At 33.3% G+C, this 24,599-nt stretch overlaps 2 protein-coding genes and 1 long non-coding RNA gene across 4 annotated transcripts; 1 reads left to right on the top strand and 2 right to left on the bottom strand.

The window, feature by feature from the left end:
- Nucleotides 1–901: 901 nt before the first annotated feature.
- Nucleotides 902–6,097, bottom strand: LOC136981175 (pancreatic lipase-related protein 2-like). Of its 2 annotated transcripts, XM_067277458.1 has the most exons (8): nt 5,889–6,097; nt 5,748–5,815; nt 4,152–4,435; nt 3,933–4,082; nt 3,759–3,867; nt 3,576–3,692; nt 1,783–1,896; nt 902–1,219 (listed from the first exon to the last, which is right to left on the bottom strand). In XM_067277458.1, coding segments are annotated over exons 1-8 (1,152 nt in total). In that variant the 5' UTR covers nt 5,891–6,097; the 3' UTR covers nt 902–911. The 2 variants fall into 2 exon arrangements, with proteins under 2 accessions (XP_067133559.1, XP_067133558.1); XM_067277457.1 differs by having other exon boundaries at nt 5,748–6,096.
- A 6,939-nt stretch (nt 6,098–13,036) lies between these two features.
- LOC136981200 (uncharacterized) lies at nt 13,037–14,818 on the top strand. Its single transcript, XM_067277481.1, has one exon. The coding sequence runs from the start codon at nt 13,037–13,039 to the stop codon at nt 14,816–14,818; it is 1,782 nt and encodes a 593-aa protein (XP_067133582.1).
- Nucleotides 14,819–18,750: 3,932 nt separating this feature from the next.
- LOC136981151 (uncharacterized) lies at nt 18,751–24,560 on the bottom strand. Its single transcript, XR_010881656.1, has 4 exons — nt 24,423–24,560; nt 23,024–23,112; nt 19,106–19,186; nt 18,751–19,034 (listed from the first exon to the last, which is right to left on the bottom strand). It is a non-coding gene; the product is annotated as an uncharacterized lncRNA (long non-coding RNA).
- Nucleotides 24,561–24,599: the final 39 nt, after the last annotated feature.

The following is a 24,599-nucleotide window of genomic DNA, read 5'->3' as shown; positions in this document are numbered from 1 at the left end:
GACTACAGTCGTCTGATCTGTGGGTGACACTGTCGAGTTTTTGTGGGAAGACTTCACATTTACCCGTCATTATTAATCGGCGGAAATATAAAAACTGATTGCTTAGTAGGCTGTTAGTCCGGACTCTATTTCACTGTTTGAATTTTTATGTCAACGCCACCTGTCGGTGATTTTTGGAACCATTTTTTCGGCTAACAGAAATCCCCCCCCCAGATTTTCGATTAAAGTCACCAGTAAAAAGAATTTTATTCTCATTTAGCGTTCAAATCATAAGTTTTGCTCTTCTTTGGCACACTTACTTTGCCTATAACTGAAATTCTTTAGAGTGATTTCTAAAATAACAGCATACATAAGACGTTTAACACATACAGCATAGCGCTATCAACCCATAGCGACAGTTAAAAGATGCGAAATTTATATTTCTATGCAAATTATAAGTGTTTATAGCATTAAAACCTATATTATCCGCCATCGACTTGTTCGCCTTGCATGAGGACTAGAAGACTTCCAGTATGGATCAGACACGCGTACGATGTGGCATTATGGGGCTGTCCTCGTATTTCACGATAACAAAGTAACTCATACTAATATACTTGATTATTTATGTACAGCATGACATTTAATGTATTTATTAAATTGATTTGGGATACAATTTAAGATAAATTTACAACAGGAGGCAAGAGTAAATTTTACATAAATATATTTATCGATAATTTACAATACATTTTCTCATTCTGTATTTACCTTTAAAACAGAAATTCTTCCATTATACAGTTATGTATGAAAATATCTGATATTTTTAAATTAATATTTTATCAATAATATACCCTTAAAACAGGGTTAATTAAACATAATTAATATAGAGACGAGATAATTTCATACCATCTTTCTGTGATAGTGAAATTCCAGTATTAATAGTTTCTTAGTAATCGATTTTCCGTTCTATAATTGAAAACAGGTCTATTTTTAGCACAGTAAGGATAATCACTGCTAGTACTTAAATAAAATATCCCAGACGTATTCCTTATGAGATGTTCGAATTGATCGGCATGAAAACCCATGAAAGCACAAGGTGTTTCGTCGGAGCAACTGCATTTTCCTGCTGAAAAATCCAAATAACTGCGGCACGAAACTGCAATAAAGCATTCCGGATATCTAATGGACGCAATGAAGAACTCTATGGCACGTCTATGATCGCATTCTTTTTGAGGTCTAATGACTGAAAATATAACAAAAATAAAATTCTGATAATTAATATACTTAAAAGAAATATATTACAAAATGATAAATGGCACAGCGAAGTACTTGGAATATCGAATTGCAACATGATCGGTTTCATTGGATAAGGCAATGAAATACCGTGATCCTTCGGGTTCCGGATTTAGGAACTTCACTATAATACGCAAAGATGCCTACGTAATACGAAATATTTTGGTTTATAATTAAGATTAAAATGTATATTCTCTGAACGACAGTACAATGTTCTTCTATTATAACAAAGAATCAAAGTTCGATTCTTATTTGAATGTCCACGATCAAATTATTCTTCGTTATATAATGATTTGAATCACTGTTTGTTTGTACACATTACATTCATAAAAGATTAATTTTAGTCCTGATTACAGATGGACATGATACAAACTCCATTCAGATGTACTTGTAATCCACATTCTGATAAATAGTACGTGGATCGAGTAACCTATTTGAGATAAAATTCTAGCCCTGTAGCCACTTGTACTCAGTAGATACAATGAAAACCCCATCAAGAACCTTTCAACTTACATTCTAAGAAGGTCTTAGATTTTTTCTTTTCGCGCAGAGTTCTACATCCGGGATTATTGTGACCTCCATTAGGAAAGAAGTCGACATCACCAATCATTTCATTCGTTCCAAGACCTGAAAAACATTTCAAATAGCCATAAAATATCGAAGTTACGTCGTGCATCACTCATAATACTAGTTATTTATAAAGATAAATTATCCTTAAGATATGATTTAACGATAAATCATAGCATAACTACGTAGCATCACTCTACTGTGCTGATCAGGATGAAGGAAATCAATAACAACTATTAATACTAGTAGCAATTTCACCAGTTTTCACATTCTTGAACATGGAAGCTGATTACGCTGTTACCAATATAGTTTTCTTTTTTACTCTTTTCGCTCTGTGGACACTAAGAAGACCGTATTTAGCAAGTCCATTATGGGTTCGGCCAGGCCCACAATGGGACGGCTGGGAGGTGAGGGACGGAGGCCGACATATCTGATCAGACCACCCCCGGAAAATATCCTGGGGTTTATTCGACTTGTTCAGATTCGATTCCGGGTCCGTCAGAGCAGTAGGCTGCCACCTTGACTGCTCGGCCATCCGGCAGTCTAATTCAATGGGTAGTACAGTATTCTTGTGAGAAATTTCGGGGACTAATTTTTATATTTATAGTGTCGTGTTCCAAAATTGTTCTGGTTCAGTCGTATGTCGGGCCCTCTAGCAATGGGGTAGAGGAAAAAAATATGTCTGAGACATCAGGAACTGTTTGTTCTTTTCTTAAGTTTGAATATGTGAGAGAACCATTTTACAGTCCAGTAACAATAAGAGCGTCGACCATTTTTCAGCAACGTAAGATGACAAACTTAATAATCATTAATATAGATATCATGCCATCTTTAGTGGAAAACTGTTCAAACGTAGTGGAAACTGGAGTGTAGGGAAGCTTGTCAAGAAGTGAATAACTCGTAATACCCGAGAGACGACCAGTGTCGAATTACTGGACATGCCGAACTATCGAACGGTCGGATTATCGAAATTGTACTACATACGAAAAGCTTTCACACACATACAAATTAGTATATGTCTACAAAAAGTTCATTAAATATCCAGAACTTGTCTACGAAATAAGGTTTGTGACGAATTAATAGAACACTTACTGTACTGTAGGCCTACCTATAGTCTTCTCTCGCACAGGCGTTATATCAAATAGGCCAGACCAAAGTGTTCTTAGGATTTAATAACCTGACGTACTGTACCTCAAATACAGAAAATAGCTATCCTAAAAACATATCGACGAGGCAGATAAAGCACCAGCCTACTTCTTCAGAAGATTCGGGATTCAATCCGAATAGATCGACACTTCCCAAGAATTTTTTCGAAAGTAGTGTGCCCAGCATATGCATCCTACATCCCACAGAAGTAGGCTGGCCTGTGTACTGTATATCAGCAATTACATCTATGATTAAGAAAGCATGTCATGTGAAGTTGTATCATCTTCTCGTGATATGCTTCTGTGATCACACGTTATCAAGTAACCGGAAAAAAAAACAGTTAATTATAATCGTTCTGTACTTCATGCTTGATCTACGAAGTTGCAAATATCCCTTCAGTTATTGAGCCACATAAACGTCATTGCCAACATCTTTTGTAGTGTGAAATCCAGATTTTTTGAATAAATATGTCACATTTATTCTAAAATAATGTGCACGACACGAACTTTACTCGGCAAGATTCTAAAATATGCCCATATTTTAAATTTTCCTTAAAAATGTATGCAGGAAATACTTCTATGTAAAACACTTACCTCTAAATATTGATTCTGCTGAATCCGTATGAATAATATCGACAAAAGTTGCATCCTCAGCATCCAATCGAACCTTGCTTGAAACATTACGAAAATAAAGACCTACAGGATCCAAACCTAAAAATATAAAACCAATTGTTAATATTTTATGGAAAATTTGGCTAAGATTAACCCTCAAATTACCCGTTATCCTTCCGAGATTGCTCAGTCGTTTCCCCGCATATCCACAAACGTGTGCTCCTAAACTGTGACAGATCAGATGAAAATCCTTTAATTTAGCCCCCTTCACGAGCTGCAAGACAAAAAACATTCTTAATAAAGCAAATTTTCTTTATAACGGGTGTTTCAAGATATTACCTGAAGACGTTCCATGAGAAATGCAATTTCTGCTCCTACTACTCTTGCATTAGCCACTGCTTGGATGTACGATGAGAAAGTGCTTCCTATAAACCAATCCACAATAATCACGTTATAATCTCCGACAGAAAATAGTACGCGTGTCAACCTCTAAAAGAACGTCGCCTGTTAAATTCAACGGAAAAATCGCATATTCAATATTACTAGAAACTAATTTACCTTCATCCAAGTGGTTAGAAGGGTGCCATCCAAATACCCATGAACTATAACTTTAGTTGGCAATTCGGAATTAAATTTCGAACCCTCCATGGTTTCCATTTGATCGGGAATCAAAATCTCGTTAAACCAAGGATCTCGATGAGTATAGAGAAGGAATTTTGTTCCGATAAACTCTCTGCTGTTGGGTAAGTAGCTGATCGGACGTCCTCTAGGTTGGGCGAAAGGAGGACCCATTCCAAAGCATCCCAAGTTCTTCAGACAGTGAACTCTCTTCCCAATGGAAACTATAAAAATATTTCAATTTTTGTTTATTTTTAAAAATCATTCCTTTTTTACACCGTTATTCTTTATATATTGAGTGAAAAATCATAATGTGTGTGAATGATTTTAATACATTTTTTTTAAAATGCTTTGATTGGTTACGTTTAACGAGAATTAGTGTAGGCTACATCCCCATCGCATAGGCTACATCACTACAGTGCATTACATTTTAAAGTGGGGATGTAAAACATTATTAAAATTAACTGTGATCGTCCTCAAAATTTTAGAGACTTTTAGCTTGATTAGGACTGGATGAAATTTGAGAACGATGAAAAGTAAATTAAATAAAGCGTTTTAAAAAAATCAATTTTTCTCTTTGAAAGTCGCATCAGGCCAATAAAAGACACAATTATTTAATAGTAAATTAATATGAGTTCTCGTTTTCTATTAACAACAGCCAGTAGCAGGCTAATCTGCCAATTAATTGTTACCCGACAATCAATACATTCTTACCTCAATACTGAGAGTCTTTACAAGGGTTTCATACAATTTAACAATTTAATTCTTTCTACAGATCTACTTTTGAATTGATTCTACGCTTCAAATTGAAACATTGATCCAAATATGTTATAAATAATCAATAATTCATGCTTCGACTCATTAACCTTAAGAAGCAAACCGCTTCCCTTGCTCATATTCCGTGTTCAACTTTATGTCACTGTGCCTTATATATTGTAGATGTTAAACTCCATTTTTAATAATAACACATTTAGATATGCTTTTATTCTTCCTCCGATAAATTTCTTATTATTTTGAGGTAGGACATTCAAATTTAAATTCACTATTGTTTCTACCAGTTCGCTCGTCAGTTACTCTCTTTACTTCACCTCTTAATTGCGTGCACATATAATAAAATAGCCTCAAGTTTACTTAATAATTTTAAATATTTAACTAACGTGACACACGTTAGTATTTGTAAACTAATATTAAATAAAATAGTAAAATGAACAACTAATTACGAGCTTCTCTTGAGAATAACCATTGGACATACGAGTATACACAACCCAATAAAATCCCCACTCTAAATTAAGCATTTTAATTATTTACCTTTATAATCACATTATATTTTAATTACTTTAGTACGTATAGAATTAAAACAGAGAAATAAGGTGCCAAGTATTATTATTTGTAACTGTAAAACCTGAATTATAGAACAATAAAAAATACAATAGAATAATCCAAATATTTTATAGTTATTTAAACTATTTTAACTTATATTTAACTAAACATTTTAAATGTTTTTTTTAAAAAGTAAGTGATAAATAATAAACTTACTGGTAACTTGAAATCCTAGTGTTCCTCCGGAGTAAGACCATTTAACAATAAGCACACAGAATAAAATCCTAGCGAAGATTTTCATCTTACATTAATCACTTTTACGATTATTCTACGACTTTAACGTCTAGAATGACACACATTCTTCGCTTATTTTTTTCATGATTGATCCTTTCTAATCCGTCAAATCAAAATACAACTTGTAGATGATATTTTCCTCTTTCAAACATACTAAAATTGATGACGATGATGATTCGAAACTTCGTGTATAATGATCCAAATAATTTCAAGAAAATTGACGTTTATATCTAAAAACTTAATGGTTGTATATTCGTTGAAGCGTGATAAAAGTACACCGAACTTGGCCGCATGGTAGAACACTTTATCTCTTATTTATTAATTTAAAATAACCTCGACTAAATTCATCATCTATAGGATGATTAAAGGGTAATTAAAGAAAGATAAAAGATAATTCACTAACTATCTGTGATGAAAGAAAGAGTTAACAAATAAAAAATATAACGTCGAGGTAGAACAATCTTATCTTTGTTTATTTTCCTCCAATTAGAAAATAAATACATAAATTTAAGGTTATTCTACAAATCAAATTGGTCGAGGAAAAGGTAAAATAATAAATAAAATAGAATTTAAAGATATATTAATCTGCTTTATTGTATGCATGTCAATAAACTATGTACTAAAATTCTAAAATTCAAGAATTTTTAGATGTAACCTTTAAAACAAGAATTTCTATAAGGAATCTCTATGGAGAAATTACCACTTTCCCCATAGAAATTCCTCCGAGGTGACATTCTCCCCTTGGCAAATCGTCCTCTTGACGTGTTGTCGCATACAAATATCTAGGTTGGAGGACCTAGATACAGAGATGTCCCCAAAAACATATTCTTTTACGTAATAACACGACTCGAAATGTTCATTTGAAACAGCCTCGTCAATTTATATGGAAAATCAATTTTACAATTGCGTTGTTAAATGAGTACCGTTAAAAGTGTCCATCATGTGTCCATGAATAATGTCATTTTAACAAAGCAGTACTTTTAACTCCATTAAACAGACCTACATTTATAAATTTCCTGAATGGTTCTTCAGATAATTATGTGGTTTAAATCTAAAAAGTAGGAAAAATCATTGTAATATATTAGAAAGAATCATTTATTCTTCACAAGATCAATTAAGTTTTTAATGTGTTTCGGCATTTGTGTCATTTCGGATCCATTGACAATTGTAGTGTAAAAAAAAAATTGTTTTATTTACTTAAGAGCATGAAATTTTCAAGCAATCAGCTGAAATTTCACTACGTCTATTGAATTTTTGATAAAAATTGGTTCGGTTTGCAAGGTACCAGAGCCCTAAGCTATATACCCACAACCTCTACTATTACAAAAGGGCATGACCCAAAATGGAGTCAACTAATACCTGTAAAAGATGGGAAACGAACCCTTTACTGATGGTATCAAAACACATTTAATTGCTCATTTAAAATTCATTGCAAGAGCCATTCATTGCTTGAAGGCTCGTTGCAATGAATGGCTCTTGAAGTCTCTGATGAACATTTCTTAAAATGGTGGACAGCACTGTTGAATTATTTTATAAAGTCAAATTAACCACATGGCAGAGTTTATTTTTAGATTATTCAATGCTGTAATTTGCTTCGAATCGTATTTATTTAACTAGGAAAACCCAGTTTTTAGATAAGATTTACCTATTCTAGATCATTTGAGGATGACAGAAATTGTAGACAATATCAAGTTTCTCTTTCATATTCAAGAAAAAAAACACATGATCTATTTTATAATTCACTTATTTTTTCTTTCATTGAAACTTAAGTAGATCAAGCAGATTGTATCGTGAAATTCAAAGGTATTTGGCCAAATTCAATGGAATGAAAATATCCATGAAGCATAAAATATAGAAAGAAAAAAAAAACTTCAAACAAACACTCTTTCATACATTATATATAAAAAATTTATAAATTTCTTCAACCGCATCCAGTAATAAATTTGCATAAATTGGTGTTAAATGTGAAAAGTCCAGCTTCCTCTTCAGGATCTATTGACTGCATGAAAGAGCAATAAGGAATTGTATGGCAAGTGAATTCGGTGAAAAAGGCCAATAGTGGATCCAAAAGTCTTTACAGAAAATGGCAAAAAGAAGACAAATTGCCTTACAAATGTTTTTATTACCTGAGGTACCCAGTTTTACTCGGGAAAAACCTCCAAAATTGGATCGCAATACCCCTAGCAACTGATTAGTTTCGGATGATCACCATTTTGGGTTCTAAGACCGAATGTAGGCTGTGACTATTAGATTTCAACGTGTGCTGAGATCTCAGGACTTCAAATGTGGATGCTGCAACTACCACCACTGAATTCTGTCGCTGATGCAGTTGGAGAAACTCAGATTGATCTTGTGGATTTTCGGATGGGAGGGATGCAAGTTAAATAGCGTTGCTTCATCACAACAAGTCTTTAGTATCTTCATTAGGACTTCAGATTATTAAGATTTATTTAAGAGATTCAAATAAATCTGAAGCTCAAAGCAGATCCCATTAAGACAACGATGCTTAATGGATTATTTGCCTTGACTTTAATAAGTAGAACAATGGGTTAACACATCGATGAAGTCCCATTGTCGAGCAGTTTAAAAAGATTATTTCTAGCCGTATATAATAATAATTCACCAAGTAAATTCCGAGTAACGAAAGAATGGAGACGGGGTCATCGATACAGATTTAAATAGATCTTCGTCATGTACACCGTTACGCTGTAGTAAAAACTATGCGACAGTAGTCTAACATTGACATTTAAAAAAATGTTGAACATTATACGGTTGAAGTGCGTAATCCATTTTCGGTTTATTGGAACTGTGCATCGAACAATAAAATTGTTTCATTTCCCCTTCCTGAGCACCATTTTTGACTGGAAGATAAAATATTTTCACGCTATTAATTTATCAAAATGGCAGCTTAATAATGATTGTATTTGCTATGTTACAACATTAATTAAATAAAAGGATCCAACACTTTCACAGTTGTTTACCTTCTACTAGTTGCTTGGCCTTTGACCTATTAATTTTCAGTTTAACAATCTAATATGTCATCATCATCTTTAAAGCCTTGTTTAAAATGATGATGATGATGATGATTTCACACCAGCAAAATTTATGATGATAACACATGATTCTATAGTATAAAATACAAGGTGATTCTAAACATCTTAAAGAAACTTTAAGATGTTGATACCATATACAAAGAAATATATACTTTTAAACATCCTGTATGTTAGATAATGATAAATAATTCATTATAGTTAGGTTTAAAATCAAAATTGCTATGTTGAGAGCAGTGCCGTAACTAGGGCGGTGCTCTCAACCTGGCGTAGACCCTGGGAGGGGGCACAGAAATGACCTGGACCAAGTTTTGGGGCATAGTTACAGATGCTTGCACTGGGCACATAAAAGGCTAGTTACGGTGCTGGTTGAGAGAATGAATGAGAAGGAATTACTGGAGAGTATACTTAGAAAGAATGGAAGGAAAGTAAAATGGGGCAACCAAGAAAATCTTAGTCCAGTGTAAATGGATGAGCATTTGAAAGAATAAAAGATTATCCAGATCAGAGATGTGAGAAAGTGTGTAGGAGAGATGAAGATGGCCGAGAAAAAACAGGAATGTCTTGAGGAATCTGACAAATGGACAACTGTATATGTTAATCCCTCTTGCCTTCTGCCTCTTCTGAGAAATGGGAGTGAATTATATGCAAGTACTGTACAAAACAAAGCATATAGAAATTGCAAAACAATTTCTATATGCTTAAAACTTTGTATTTATGTACTGTACAGTACAGTACATAAATACAAAGTTTTAAGCATATAGAAAGCAGTAGAATTGTTTATTATTTAGTTTTGCTTTTATTTTTCAAAAAATATAGTAGTATAGTTTTTTCTTCTTATTTTGTACACATTTTTCCTGTAGTTCTGATTGTTACATAATGAACAATAACCTCATGGAGTTCAAAATTGTTTCCAATAATGGAAAAGTTTCAACTGGGCTAACAACATGAAATGAAATTGTAGCATATTAAGTAACCTAAAATGAATTTTTGACTAGCCGATTCTCATTTAATTAATTGTTAAATAACTGTTAGATATTAAATCATTCATCTATTAGAAAATATTAAAACAGTAATGATATTTCTAAATACTTTTAGTCAAAAGCTCTTCCACTTATGGCCCATTCTCAAACAGATAAAAGCGGAAAATTTCACTTGTATCTACGCCTGATGACGACCCATTAATCGGGTGAAAAACATTAGTTTCTCCAACCTTACCCATTATTAAAGATGCATTACTTACTACTTACTCCATTATAATGGCTTGTTCAATTCTACAATGCTAAATGATGTAGAAATACAGGCAAACCTATAAAAATGAATGTGAAATGTAGTCCATATTTTATACGCACAACAATAAACGGCACTCTTTCCGCTCTCATCTTTATATATATTTTTTTAATTCTAAGAAAAATAATGAGACTGTACATGCTGTTTTCATACAGATTATTAAAAGAATTATTTGAAGTTAAAAAATGTTCGAAAAGGTTTAAATCATCTTCATATTATGCATTTGAAATAATAAAGAATGTTTCTAGATGAGTAATTTTCAATTGATAGTATAGTCAAAAAGAAAAATTGTTTTTACTGAAGTTTTTTTCTAGAAATCAAGGCCATAATGTTTCTTTTTATGAAGCATGTCTTCTGTTGTAGCCTATTCATGTGGAAATTACTCGTATATAAAAAAATAACCTCTACTTATCAGTAACTTGGGTGATTCTTCTTATGTGGGTATTTTTATCCTCTCATTTAATTAACTGTTAAATAAACTGCAACTATTAGAAATATATTAAAGTAATAATTATATTTTAAAATATTTTTAGTTAGAAGTCTTCTTTTCTAACTTGCTTAATTTGTTATAATATAAAAACATTAATACTAACAATAACGTGATTAAAAAGTATTTTCTAAACTTCAGATTGCGATAATTTGCCCCAACAATCAGTTTAGTAACCCCAAAGGGGGCCATTAAACTGAATGTCGATAACAATAAAATTTTGAACTACGTATTTTGTACTGTTTTTGACATTGACAATTATAAAATCAAAATGTCTGTTGACTATAAAAAATATTGTAGACACCCTGCATCCCGCAGTATCAAATATTCAGCTAAGATTTAATCCTTTATATAAAAAATAAACAAGCACATCCATCTCATTAGTTTGCAAATTTGTTTTTGTCTTTACTAAATGGAAATAAATGGTAAAATAATATGTACGGTATATACGAACAAAATCAAGTAATCTGCTATAATCCGACGTCCACCGATCCAATTTATGTCAAATTACAAATATTCTACTGTATATGATTTATTTTCAAACTGTCAGTTAAGTTGCACATGTGATATAATCAAAAATTACGCAGAAGAAACCTCTTGTTTGTTTGTTAAGTTATGGCAACGCAACATCGATGATGCCTTCCGGGAGGTCTTTTAAGTGAAACTGGCCCCATTTAGGCGTTACAGATGTGGAGAAAACCTGAAAAACTCCACGTCCGAGCGAGGCGCAAACCCATGACCGAACTCCCAGTGTTCGGGGAACGAAGACTGCTTGGCCACTGGTGGGCCAAGAAACCTTTAGAAATTTAGAAAAATGATTCAAAGGAACATAAAGCAGCTAGTAGATTAAAATTAAAAACTTAGCCGGCAGTATTATAAGACTTTTACTTAATTGTATTATATTAAGAGTTTGGTGAAATGACCAGAGGAAGATGTTTCCCTATTTTATTGCAGAATTGGAACCTTCAAATTCTGCAATAAAATGCAAAAACTGTCTCTTGGCATTACTGATAACTGTAATGCCACTAGATAGTTTCTTAGACTTATCTTTTATTATGTACTTTTATAACTTTTGCAAATTTTCCTACCGCTAATAAATATCTGTCTACTGAATTGTTTTATATCACCCTTATAATAGGTCTTTCCCTTTATGAAAACAATTTTAAATATTTAAATAATACTATTATAATTAATGCAATAAACAAAAATAGCTACTGGAAAATAACTATTAAAAACAAAAAACCTTGATAATTCCAGCAAAAAATATTTAATAAAAACGTTTTCGACTGTTTTAAACAGCCTTCATCAGTTAAAACGAACTTAAAAACAAAAGAATGCAGAAAAAGAACTCAAGCAAATATTTAAAATTCAAATTAATTCTGAAGTAAAAATGCCGTTCTGAATAAGAAATTAACAAATTGCGCATGCGCAATATATCGCAGTGAGAATAAAAATAAAAAATAAAACAAATAACAAAATATTGCCGCAAAAATTTGTCTATTACAAGAAAAAACGTTATGTACTGCGGTAAAACGATCTCCAAGCCGTGGACAAAGCATCAGCGTCTCTATGGTTAATACAACCGGTGTTAACGTGGGCTTTGTAGATTTCTAGTTTTTCTAAATATTTCAGCATTTGTTTGTTGGTCGTGGCCTTAATGATAGACGCTTTATCCCAATAAATGTCAACATCTTGATGTTTAGCGAAAGCTGCTAGCACAGTAGTATCCAAGCTTTTATTAATGGAGTATCTATGCTCCTTAAGCCTCTGTTTTAAATGCCTCATGGTTGCGCCAACGTATACCAGATCCGAATTAAACCGACGATCCTTTAAAGGTATAGAATATACCCCTGTTTTATAACTGTGGTTTTCTTTTTTCTTGTCATTTCTTAATAATCGATATATTGTAGGATTACGTCGATACAACAATCTTAAGTTGTTATTTTTGGCCACTTTCTTAATCATCGTGTGTAAGAAAGGAAAATAATTGAGAATCACTTTTCTCCCTTGATTCATAGGAGGAAGCTGCCATCAGGTCTTCTAGAAGACGGTATTATGCCTTATTGCGTGAGCTTATTCAGTTGGAGGATCGCATTTACGAGCAAGACCCGTTGCTTCTAAAGGATGTCAACAGCAGGGTGGTCAACTTAACGTATTCCGTCGAAAGAAACTTAAAATGTGGCTATGTCAAAAAACTTAAATGGTTATTACGTGGGCAGAACATCAAACCTCGCTTGATAAAAAACACATTTATAACGCCTTGGGATAATATTACTCCTCCGAAGTGTCTTTTTGAAGCTCTGAAGTATGGCCCACTGTTTGCTCCTGCTACTGTACCGAGACCAGAGAAAGTTATTCCAAATATTGAATTAATTATTAAGGACATGAATCCTACCAGACAAGATTACATCAGATGGAAAACAAGGTTTAGATCCGCAAATGAAAGAAATTCTAACTTGGAAGCAAGACGATTCCACAACTGCATTGAAAGGTCAAGGCAATGGCTACAAATGAATGATGTAGTACTTATTAAAGCGGATAAGTCTAAAGGTGTGGTCCTTATTAAGCGTGATTCCTACAACCATAAATTACTTGATTACATCAGAACCACCGAATGTCAACATGCTCCCGACAAATACATGGAATCGCTGCAACAAAGAGTCAAGAAATTCTCGTTAACCCCATTGGCTCGTATTTTGCGGTTGCATAACTCAGTGTTACAGGCTCCAAAAACGCCTAGAATTTTCGCTTTTGGTAAGACGCACAAGCCTAATTGCCAAATACGCCCGGTAATAGAGAAATGCGGGTCCCCTACATTTGCCCTTGAGAAGCAGCTTGTCAAGTTTATCCAGCCGAAGATTCAAGAATACCCCTTTGCTATACAAAACGCAGTACAACTAGTTGAAAAGCTCAACAGCATTACACTCAAGAATAACGAATATATGACAGTGATGGATTTTAAGTCCTTGTTTCCATCTATAAGACTACCACCGTGTTTTTGTGAACTGAGGGACTTTCTTTTTGCTAATATAGATAATGCAGCGAAATACCATACCAGCATTTTGGAACTTGCAGATTTAATATGTTACACGTCGTTTTTCGAATTTGAAGATGATACATATTTGCAAGAAAGAGGGGTGCCTATGGGGAGCCCTATGTCCTCTATTTTATGTGAACTTGTATTACGGCGTTTGGAAAGCAAGGTCATACCCATCTTTCAACATCAGATTGTTTTATATACAAGATATGTAGATGATGTTTTCATCCTTTGGAAAAATGATTGTAGCGCTCCGCATTTCCTGCACGAAATCAACAAAAACCCATATGGTTTGACCTTAGCGCTAGACCAAGAGAGTGCTTTTAACGTAAATTTCCTTGATCTTTCAATCACATGCAAGGAGGGTCAAATATGGACTGACATTTATAGAAAACCCACCTATCAGCCCATTATTATACCAAAAAATTCTGTCGATCCGATGAATTTTAAATACGCAGCGTTCCATGCCTGGATCAAGCGTGCTTACACGCATTGCACCAGTGTTATTGACACCTATAAGGAACTAAGTTACATTCGTGCTACAGCATTACAACATGGGTATCGGAGTAAGGAGATTGATGGACTTATCGACAGGTTTCAGAGGACAAAAAATCGGCAGCTTCCTCCTATGAATCAAGGGAGAAAAGTGATTCTCAATTATTTTCCTTTCTTACACACGATGATTAAGAAAGTGGCCAAAAATAACAACTTAAGATTGTTGTATCGACGTAATCCTACAATATATCGATTATTAAGAAATGACAAGAAAAAAGAAAACCACAGTTATAAAACAGGGGTATATTCTATACCTTTAAAGGATCGTCGGTTTAATTCGGATCTGGTATACGTTGGCGCAACCATGAGGCATTTAAAACAGAGGCTTAAGGAGCATAGATACTCCATTAATAAAAGCTTGGATACTACTGTGCTAGCAGCTTTCGCTAAACATCAAGATGTTGACATTTATTGGGATAAAGCGTCTATCATTAAGGCCACGACCAACAAACAAATGCTGAAATATTTAGAAAAACTAGAAATCTACAAAGCCCACGTTAACACCGGTTGTATTAACCATAGAGACGCTGATGCTTTGTCCACGGCTTGGAGATCGTTTTACCGCAGTACATAACGTTTTTTCTTGTAATAGACAAGTTTTTGCGGCAATATTTTGTTATTTGTTTTATTTTTTATTTTTATTCTCACTGCGATATATTGCGCATGCGCAATTTGTTAATTTCTTATTCAGAACGGCATTTTTACTTTAGAATTAATTTGAATTTTAAATATTTGCTTGAGTTCTTTTTCTGCATTCTTTTGTTTTTAAGTTCGTTTTAACTGATGAAGGCTGTTTAAAACAGTCGAAAACGTTTTTATTAAATATTTTTTGCTGGAATTATCAAGGTTTTTTGTTTTTAATTATAATTAATATATGTATGTTTCAATTGTAACTACAATTGTAATTGTTGTTGGTTACTTTGTAATAGTAATGATTTGTATGAATAAAAAAACAACCATTATAAATGCTATTTCTTTAAAAATCTTGAAAAAATAAGTCTGTGAATATAAACTCTCTCTCTCTCTCTCTGTGTGCCATATCAGAAATCCTGACATCAGTGAGTACCTGGCACAGGTTAATAAGTGGTTAGTTAAGGCACCAAGGTATATCCTGGGGAAGTTACAACCAGAGTGGTTCCCCATTGCCTTCTCTGGTGCGCGATGTTACATGAGGGGAAATGCCTTCCGAGAGGTCTTGTAAGGGAAACTGGCCCCTATTCAGGTGTTACAAACGTGGAGAAAACCCAGAAAACTCCACGTGGCCAGCCCATCCAAGTGCGGCGCAAACCCGTGACCGAACTCCCAGTGTTTAACGACAGAACCGCTCGGCCACTGGTGGGCGCGAATATAAACTGTATGAATATATTTACATATCTGAAAATAAAAATTAAATAACTGTAATGATATTACTAAATTAATATAATGCATCAGTTCTCATCATATCAGAAGTTAAGTAGTGATAAGCTTAAACAGTACTCTGGTCATAGTCGACACAGAATTGTCAGATGATGTATTATTTTATCCACAGACAATAGCTGTGAATATACCAGTAATTTGCTTGTAAAAGTTTGTTTGATTTTAATTTGTCTGATTTGTTCTGCATTATGTATACCTAAATATGTCTGTTATAAACAGATGAATACATTAGGTAAAAATGTGGTAATCTGAGGTATTCTGATACCAGGTGTACTGGTATCAGAATACCTCATAATAATGTGAATTTTTTTAATCAAAGAAAACATGATAATTTCAAAAGAAACATCAAAAATGCTTTATTCAAAGTAATGTCCATTGCTAGCTACACATTTCTGCCATCTTTCAAATAATTTGTGGATACCGTCCCAATAGAACTGTTTTGTTTTGAGGCAAACCATTCAGAGAGACATTTTTCCACTTCTCGTATGTTTTGAACTGCTGCTCAGAAAGTGCATGTGCCATCAATTGGAACAAGTGGATATCAGAAGGAGCAATGTGAGTACAGCAGGTGGGTTAATATTACCAGGCAAGATCTTTTAATGTGTCTTTAACTGGTTTTGAAGTGTGTGATGGTGCATTATCGTGAAGCAAAATTACTTTTCCGTATTTTCTGGCCCATTCTGGTCATTTTATGATCAAAGCACGGTTCAAATTAATTATTTTTTGTCGGTAGCAATCGGTATTAATGGTTTTACCTGGTTTTAGAAGCTCATAATACACCACACCTTTCCGATCCCACCAAATGCAAAGCATTGTCTTCTTTTTGAGGCAATTTGGCCTTGCAGTTGACGATGATGGTTGACCTGGATCAACCCACGATTTTGTGCATTTGGGATTCTCAAAATAAATCTACTTCTCGTCCAGTCACAATTCAATGCAAAAAAGACTTTCTTTTGTGCCATTGAAGCAACATTTTACTGACGACTTTTAGGTCTTCCATTTGTCTTTCGTTCAGTCGACGTGGCACCCATTTTTCTTCTTTTAAATCTGTTTCATCGTTTGTAAGCAATCGGAAATTGCTGAGCAACGTTTAATCTTTCTGCAAGTCGTTTTTGAACTTGACACATATCTTCATCCAATAATGCTTGTAACTGTTGGTCTTCAAACTTTTTCAGTTGACCTGGACATTCTTTGTCCTTCACATTGAAATAATTATGTTTAAAACGTTTAAACCAATGTTCTTGAGATTGGGCATGCTTACCATAAGCTTCCCAAAGTGTACGATAACTTTTAGCAGCACTTTTCTTCAAAATAAAGTAATGAATTAAAAATTTCCACAAATGCTCTTTTCTCGGGATGAAATTTGACATAGTTAAGCATAAAAATAGCATCTATGATGTTAACACCTTCAGAAAATTTGACATACAAAGTTTTAAAGTTGTCAATTCAACAAAATGGCATACATATCAAATTAGATATATATCAACATATGTGTAATGCCATCTATTGAACAAAATCTGCATTATTAACCAGTACACCTGGTATAGGTGTTTTTGTTTGTGTTTAAATTACATATAATATAATTCATGTACAACAAATTTCAATTTATGACTGATCTCTTTCAAATTCCCTGCTTTCATGAATGGTATATGTTAGTACGACTGTAATGAAATTCCATATTTGATACTATATTTTGATTTTTGCTGGCCTTTTTGAAATGGTATTATACAGATCAGAATTCATTCTCAGGAACACGACTTAAGTTTATACATTGAATCTGTAGAAAATTCAACTTCAAATTATGATGATTTGCTTAAAGTTAGATTCACATTAGCTTACAAACTGCTAAAAGTAAATATAAGCTTTCAGTTTGTCCTCTTTTGGTGACTGTTTGATCAGTTAGGAGTCGAAAATATCTCAACGCTTTATCAAGCTTCAATTTATTTGACCAATCAACTTTTCACAATTAGCATTCAAAATTTAGAGCATATATAAATAAAAAAACACTCAAAAGAAAATTTAGTTAATATTTTAGAAGGTATTTTAATTGATTCTCAATGGTATAAATTAGTAGAAGGCACCTCCACGCATTGAATCTTGTAATAAAAAATGCAGTCTAAGATTGTTGTATGAGATTGTTTATATTAAACACTTATACAGTACTCTGTTTGGATAAACTAATACCCACCCACTTTAAATGTAAAAAATGAAATTAAAACATAATTACTGGATATATGTAAAGAATATCTTAAATGAGTGTGTTTTATACTCTTAAAATATATAAAGTTATTAAGAAACTAGCAGGTAGGCCCGGCGTTGCTCCGGCAAAAGTAACAATAGCGAAGATTAAGATTATTACGTTATAGTCAAACTTACCCGTTTTCACAGAATGCAAGAATTGGGTCCTCCCTGTTTCCAGACTAATTAGGGAATTTTTAAATGGGTCTAAAAATATGTTCGATTTGCCACAAAAACGAAAAAAAAACTGCATCTGCGTCTTGCACGTTGCTTTCTCTTAACAATTCCACTGTTACGTGACACTTCCATTGTTACTTAACGATTCCATTGTTGATGGAAGTGTTACGCCTTAATCCTGTTCCTCTCCCCCGTGGGGATGAATTTCAAAAAATCCCTTCTTAGTGTGAGTTCTCGTGACGTACCCTAACTGTGTACCAAATTTCAACTTTCGACTCCTGACGTTTGGGCTCTGTGATGATTATTATTATTATCAACTCGTCTTGATTATATATACAGATGCTTTAAACAATAATAATTTATATTTTTATAATATAGTGGATTGTTATATATACCTATGGAAGATAAAGATAAAAATATGTGCCCTTATATAATATGTAATTGTTTGTATTGTAGAAATCTTTTCACGTGATATTTAAATAATGTTGTGTCCTTAATTATAATTTGTATATAAATTTTTTTGAACAGCACTGAAGAGCGGTTGAAAACTTAAACTAATCGAAAATGCATTTGTAGTTCAATTTTTTAAATAAAGCCATAGTTTTCTGACAGGAAAGCTGTGAGATTGTCTACAAAGAAAAATTTTTGGATTAAAAGGATGTCATACATAGGAAAAAAAATAAGTAAACCATTTTAATATTTTTACGTTAACTGTAAATAGTTGCATACGTGTCTACACAATCATGAGATTACTTGGCATGTTTTACAAATTTGCATAGATTTTTATTTTACGCAGTATACATGATGACAAACAGCCAGCTTCCAAGTAAAGCATGACCATACTATATTTATTTATTTACAGTTCTGCCTATTGTATTTTTATCTTTATACATCCCATTATCATGAAGTTTAGATTTCATTTTAAAGATCCTTAATTTGGTACTGAAGTAGCCTTTATTCTGTTATACCAAAAAAATCATATTAATCAGTCTACCGAAATTTAAACAGCTCTTTGATATGTTAAACTTACTTGATAAAATTATCCATAAATATCCTTCTTTATAATAATTTCTTGTCTCATATTTATAATGAATTCTCAATTGTCATAAACCTAGAAGAATGAAATGAATTTCAGTGAATTAATAATTCTGAATCTATTTAAAATTCATTTAGAAGCAAGCTGTATAAATGATGAGAATAATTAAATAATATTCTATAAAACTATATATTAGTTTAAAGGTAGAGGAGCTATCGGCCAGTGCCGACTTTGCCACATTAGAAAGTGAGGAGAGGAAAAGTAAAGAAAAGTAAAAGAGGTGAAGGGTTTGGGAAGTAGGGGGATAGGAAAGATGAAGAGTAGTGAGGACCTTAGGGCACCTTATCGGCACTATTAGAGCCAATCTATTACAATACAATTACATAGTACAATCAGTAGATATTTACATATTGACCATTACAATGATTGGTCCAAGATGTATAACATATAACAGTACATGAAGGTATACAATATACAACAACAACAACGACCACTAAGGGTACCAACAATATTACATTATAAAGGAGCAGTTAACACAGATTACTATTTATGATCGTAGAAAATGGTTGACAAAAGGTTTGATACAGTTAAGTAATTTCCGCATGTTGAGTTAACCTATAATTAAAGAGTACACTAGCTATATACAATACAAAACAGATCTTCAGTTTACAACAATTGTGAACCGAGGGTTATTAATACTTTACATTTAAATTTGTAAATATTGTAATGAATTAGTACAATTCACAAATGGTATATGCTTGTGCAAACAAAATTGACAACCATAACCAGACAACTAAACAGTTATTTCTGCAAGTTGGTCCAAACAGAGTTATTCTTCCATGTGCTAGCCAATAAGTAAGTAAACCAATGGGTGACACCAGAGAAAAGTTATATATAGATAACACAGTTAAGAACTCTGATATACAATACTTAACCTGGGATGACAGACAAGTTTAATCACTGGCACTATCTTCTATCATTGTATCACTGATTTCATCATTTTCATGTATGATGCTGTCTCTTGGTGTTATGTTAGTCTTATAACTGTCCGGGAGAAGAGCTTTGGTGCTAGCAATAAAAGTCTCAAAGCTATTCCAAAGATCCCTCTTGATAAAAATGTCTTCTAGATTCGGTGGCCAGCTCAGTCCTTCCTGGATGCAATCACGGTAGAAAGGGTAACAATGTTCATCATGCAAGAACAGTGAAAAATGAAGTGGAGAGCGTCTCCCTCACTAGCACATCACAGTGACATTTGCTGGTGTTCCTTTTTCCAAAGCAGAAGAGGTAGGCCATGAAGTTGCCCTGGCCTGTCATGCATTGAGTGGTATCAGATCTAGGCTTATAGTGCTTATTCATATTCCTGTTCTTTATAGAAGGGACGAAGCAGTAGCAGAATCTGCTTTTAGTAGTCATTCCAGTAATTCTACCATTGATCCAATGCCCAGTCATAAAGGAGTTTATTTAGAGCTGACTTTGGCAACCTTGTATAAGTTGGACTTGTGTTTAGAGTGTAGGCATTCTTAGCCAGATGGTCAGCTAACTCATTTTCTTCATAATCCAACTAAATTGGATCTTATGTAATTTTCCAAGGTGTTGTGCATTTGCAATGACTTGTCTACCTAGAAATGTGATGATGTCCCATTTTATCAAAGTATGAAGGACTACTTTACTATCAATTAAAAACTGTATGTTGCCTCTATACTAGTTGATGTTCTTTTTTATTTTAGTGATGGCTTTGTATGTGGCCCAGAGCTCTGCCTGAGTTATGCTACAGTGTTCCACAAACTTCAGATGAGCTTGCCTTTTCGGAACCGTCCATATATACTTTCCATTGGAAGTAGTTAGTAGTATCAGTATTGTGATCAACAGTCACTTCATAATTGTGGCTGTCAGCAGGGTGGAGTTCTAGGCTTGTACTGTTTAATGTTTTATCGATTTCATAATTTTTAATTCTATCAGGCATATTAGGAAAGTCATGAGGGATCATTTTGTTTTTAATGCTTTTGCTGATGTTGTTCTCGGTGTAGTTTGGCAAACCATTGTTGGTGAAGAACCAACTCCAGGCTGTTTTCTTTGTGAACCCCTTGGTGTTCACAAAGAAAGAAGTTGGTGTTGCACTGTACCCCTTTCCAATTTTCAGTCTGAAAATTGGAAAGGGGTACAGTACAACACTAACTGATGCATTACTTGTGCTCACCAGGCTTATCCCCCATAGCAAGTATACAGAAATATCCTGTATTTTCCTGCTAAGTTTCCTGAAGTTAGGATATGTAAGAGTGAATCAATAAGTAACTGGCAAAAACAACAGCCCAGCTTGTTATTTATTGATCCACTCTTATATTAATATATGGAAATGTGAATCCCAATACATAAGTGGACTAGATTTTATATCTATCACAGCCTGATTCAAGTAATGTTTGATCTCAATAATGAGAGTATCATTATTGGATTGAATTTTTAGAGATTCTGCTACCAGCTTAGAATGGAAACTCCAAATTAAAACTGCATCATCACTACCTTTCTCGAAATGTCAAAATGATTTTGTTTTACAATTTTCTGAAACAGTCTTATTCACAGTCTTATTAATACATTAATTGCACAGGCACATGCAGCCAGAACAGAGAAGTGTAGTCATATAAAGCTAGTTGTAGGAATGGCAAGCAAATGGCAGTATTCAATATTTTGACTGAGCTAACAACTAATGGCTTTATGTAATTCACCTTTGAGTTTTTCTCCATTTCCTGTTTCATTTATTTTTGATCTAAACCCAACCTCATGCAGCTGATCATTGGGATCACTGAACTGCTTGTTACGTGCTTCTGATTGGAAATTTCAGTTGTTATTTGATAAAAGAAAGTAGATATTTTATTTATTTTACAATAGGTTAACGAAATTTCTCCCTTTAACACAGAAAAAAACTAAAATCCACTTGGTAACAATGCTTCATTGATATCAATTTTAGCAAAACTTGGACTAAATATTGATGTTTTACGATATGACAGTGATATATTTGTTTAGAATATATCAATACCTTATCCCATCACTAATCTATGTTTCCTGCCATTCCAGATTCTGCATAAATTTTCCAAGTTGGCAATTAAGGCATTAAAGCAGTCCCTGAGAGCTGTTTAATTTACATGAATGGCTGAAAGATGAAACTGAGAAATTTTTTATTTCACAATCTCTCAAAGCTAATTATCACATACTGCTGAATCTCAATTTCAATTATTAAATTAATATTTCAATAATTAATTTAGAAGGTTCTGGAAGAAAAGAATTGGCCTGAAGCAGGACTCAAACCGACAACTTCAGCTTATCGTACGGTCGCATTGCCAATAATGCTATTAAGATCTTTACTTTCAGAACTTATTAATTTGGATATAACCATAATCAGTTATTTACAACACCAGCTGGAGACAACTCACCTACTATTGTCTATAACTCCACTATCACTCCATTTTTCAGGGGTAAATCTGTCTGGATACATTAGGGTCTGTCCATCACCCTGGTGCCCTATTGTGGACATGACCAAGCTTGCCGTAAAGGTCCTCTCAGTGCTCACAGGGTGAAAAAAGTTAAAACAAACTCAGTAAACATGATAAATTATAGCAGACAGCTGAACCTTAACCTTAGTCATTTGGCTTAGCAGTTAAGATTCAGCAGGTATGACATACAGGGAGAAATTTCTGAGGTTTTTCATCATGAGGCTACCCACATTCCACTAGTATCAAATTAAATATGATTAATATAAAATAAATAATGTCATTATTACTCATGCTACAGACTATTTAGAACCATTCAAGTTTGTAATGAATACAATGGAAGAAAAATTTTATCTGAAATAATAATAATGATAATCAATCATATATTGTTAAAATACTCATTTACAAGGATAATTATCATTAAACTGACCTAATTCAGAACCCTCCAGAGCCCATTTTGCTTATCAGATTCTGATGAAACTAGGTATATACATTACATAGACCAAAAGGGAGAGATTTCTGCAATAAAAAAATAATTCAAAATTCAATTACCAGGTGAAAATGTGATGACTAAAGAAGGACAAAAACAAGTTAGAAGCATTAAAGTTTATTCAATCACAGAATGTCTTCAATGCATGCTCCATTGACATTAATAACAGTTCAAAGTGCATTACAGCTTGTTCAATGGTTGCACAAAGAGTCTCCAGGAATTTCAACAACATGTGAGTAATCCCATCCCCATAATACTCCATAATGCTGGTGCACATACCTACCTCTAACATCACATAATGCATATCCTCAATCAACTTCCTTAAATGTACTTAGGAATGATACACAGAATAGGATATCAAACAATTGTATTATTTTATTAATTACATTATAATGTACAAAGCAGTGACATAAAGAGTATAGTTCACTAAGAGATACTTTGAAAATAAAAATAAATCATTCTGTTATACAAGAATAGAGACCCTAGCATTATTTGATGTTTTTGTAAATACCCCATTCCCTTGTAACGCATTGTAACAACTACCTCAGTGGTGTAGCGACGGGGGGTGCAAGGGGGTGTATTATGCACCGGGCACCACTCACAGAGGGGCACCCAAATGGTCACCAAGACAAACTATATGTGTTTCTGGAGGGGGGGCGCCAATAAAGTGTCGTGCCCCGGGTGCCAGTTATGTTCACTACGCCACTGAACTACCTTCATACCCATCCATTTCTGTGTTATGTAATTTATGGACAGTCCCAAAATGTAATAAGAATGAAACAAATATTTCAAGTTTTAATTGGAATTTTACAAGCGTTGACTACGTCGGTTTTTAAAATAAACAGAAACACAGCATTAGATTAAGACATTACTATTAAAATAATATCTATATATATAATAAATACTAGTAAAACTTTCGATATTTTTCACTTATATTTCACTTTCTAGAATGCTAACTCATCACTTATTTTTAAAAATTTGGCTGAGATAATCTATTTTCAACCACACAATCAGACTTTTATTTTCATGTCAGCCGGATAATACAAAATTAATAATTTTCAAGAAATGACCTTGTAAATGATAAACTACATTTAACAACATATAATTTCTCTCTCCTAAAGAGAAATTACAAGCTATCATAGTTAATAAATTCTCTTCTGAAGCACCTTGACTGTTTACTCAAAGTGAAGAATTCTTAATAGTAACATTAATCAAATAAATGCTATTCATTCCTTATATTTGCATAGAATAGTAATCAAACTTAAGCAGTTTAAGTTATAATGGCCTAAGTCATTACAATTTAAATTACTTGTATATATTTTAAGATAAAAATTCTTACATTCTCTACCGTTCGTGTAAAAATAACACTGTATCTCGAACAAATATAGGATGCTATCTTCACATTACATCAGCAATTTGGAATGTGACAATCTTTCTGCTTAAATTTGCTATCCTCCAGCATCTTTAAAAAGAAATAACCTGTAAAAATAAATAATGTAAATATGCAAATTAATTC

This window comes from Centruroides vittatus, unplaced genomic scaffold (assembly GCF_030686945.1).
Source record: "Centruroides vittatus isolate TY-2023 unplaced genomic scaffold, ASM3068694v2 contig_747, whole genome shotgun sequence".
Lineage (NCBI taxonomy): Eukaryota > Metazoa > Arthropoda > Arachnida > Scorpiones > Buthidae > Centruroides > Centruroides vittatus.
Note: the sequence above shows the minus strand (reverse complement) of the source record. Positions and strands in the feature narration are given on the sequence as shown.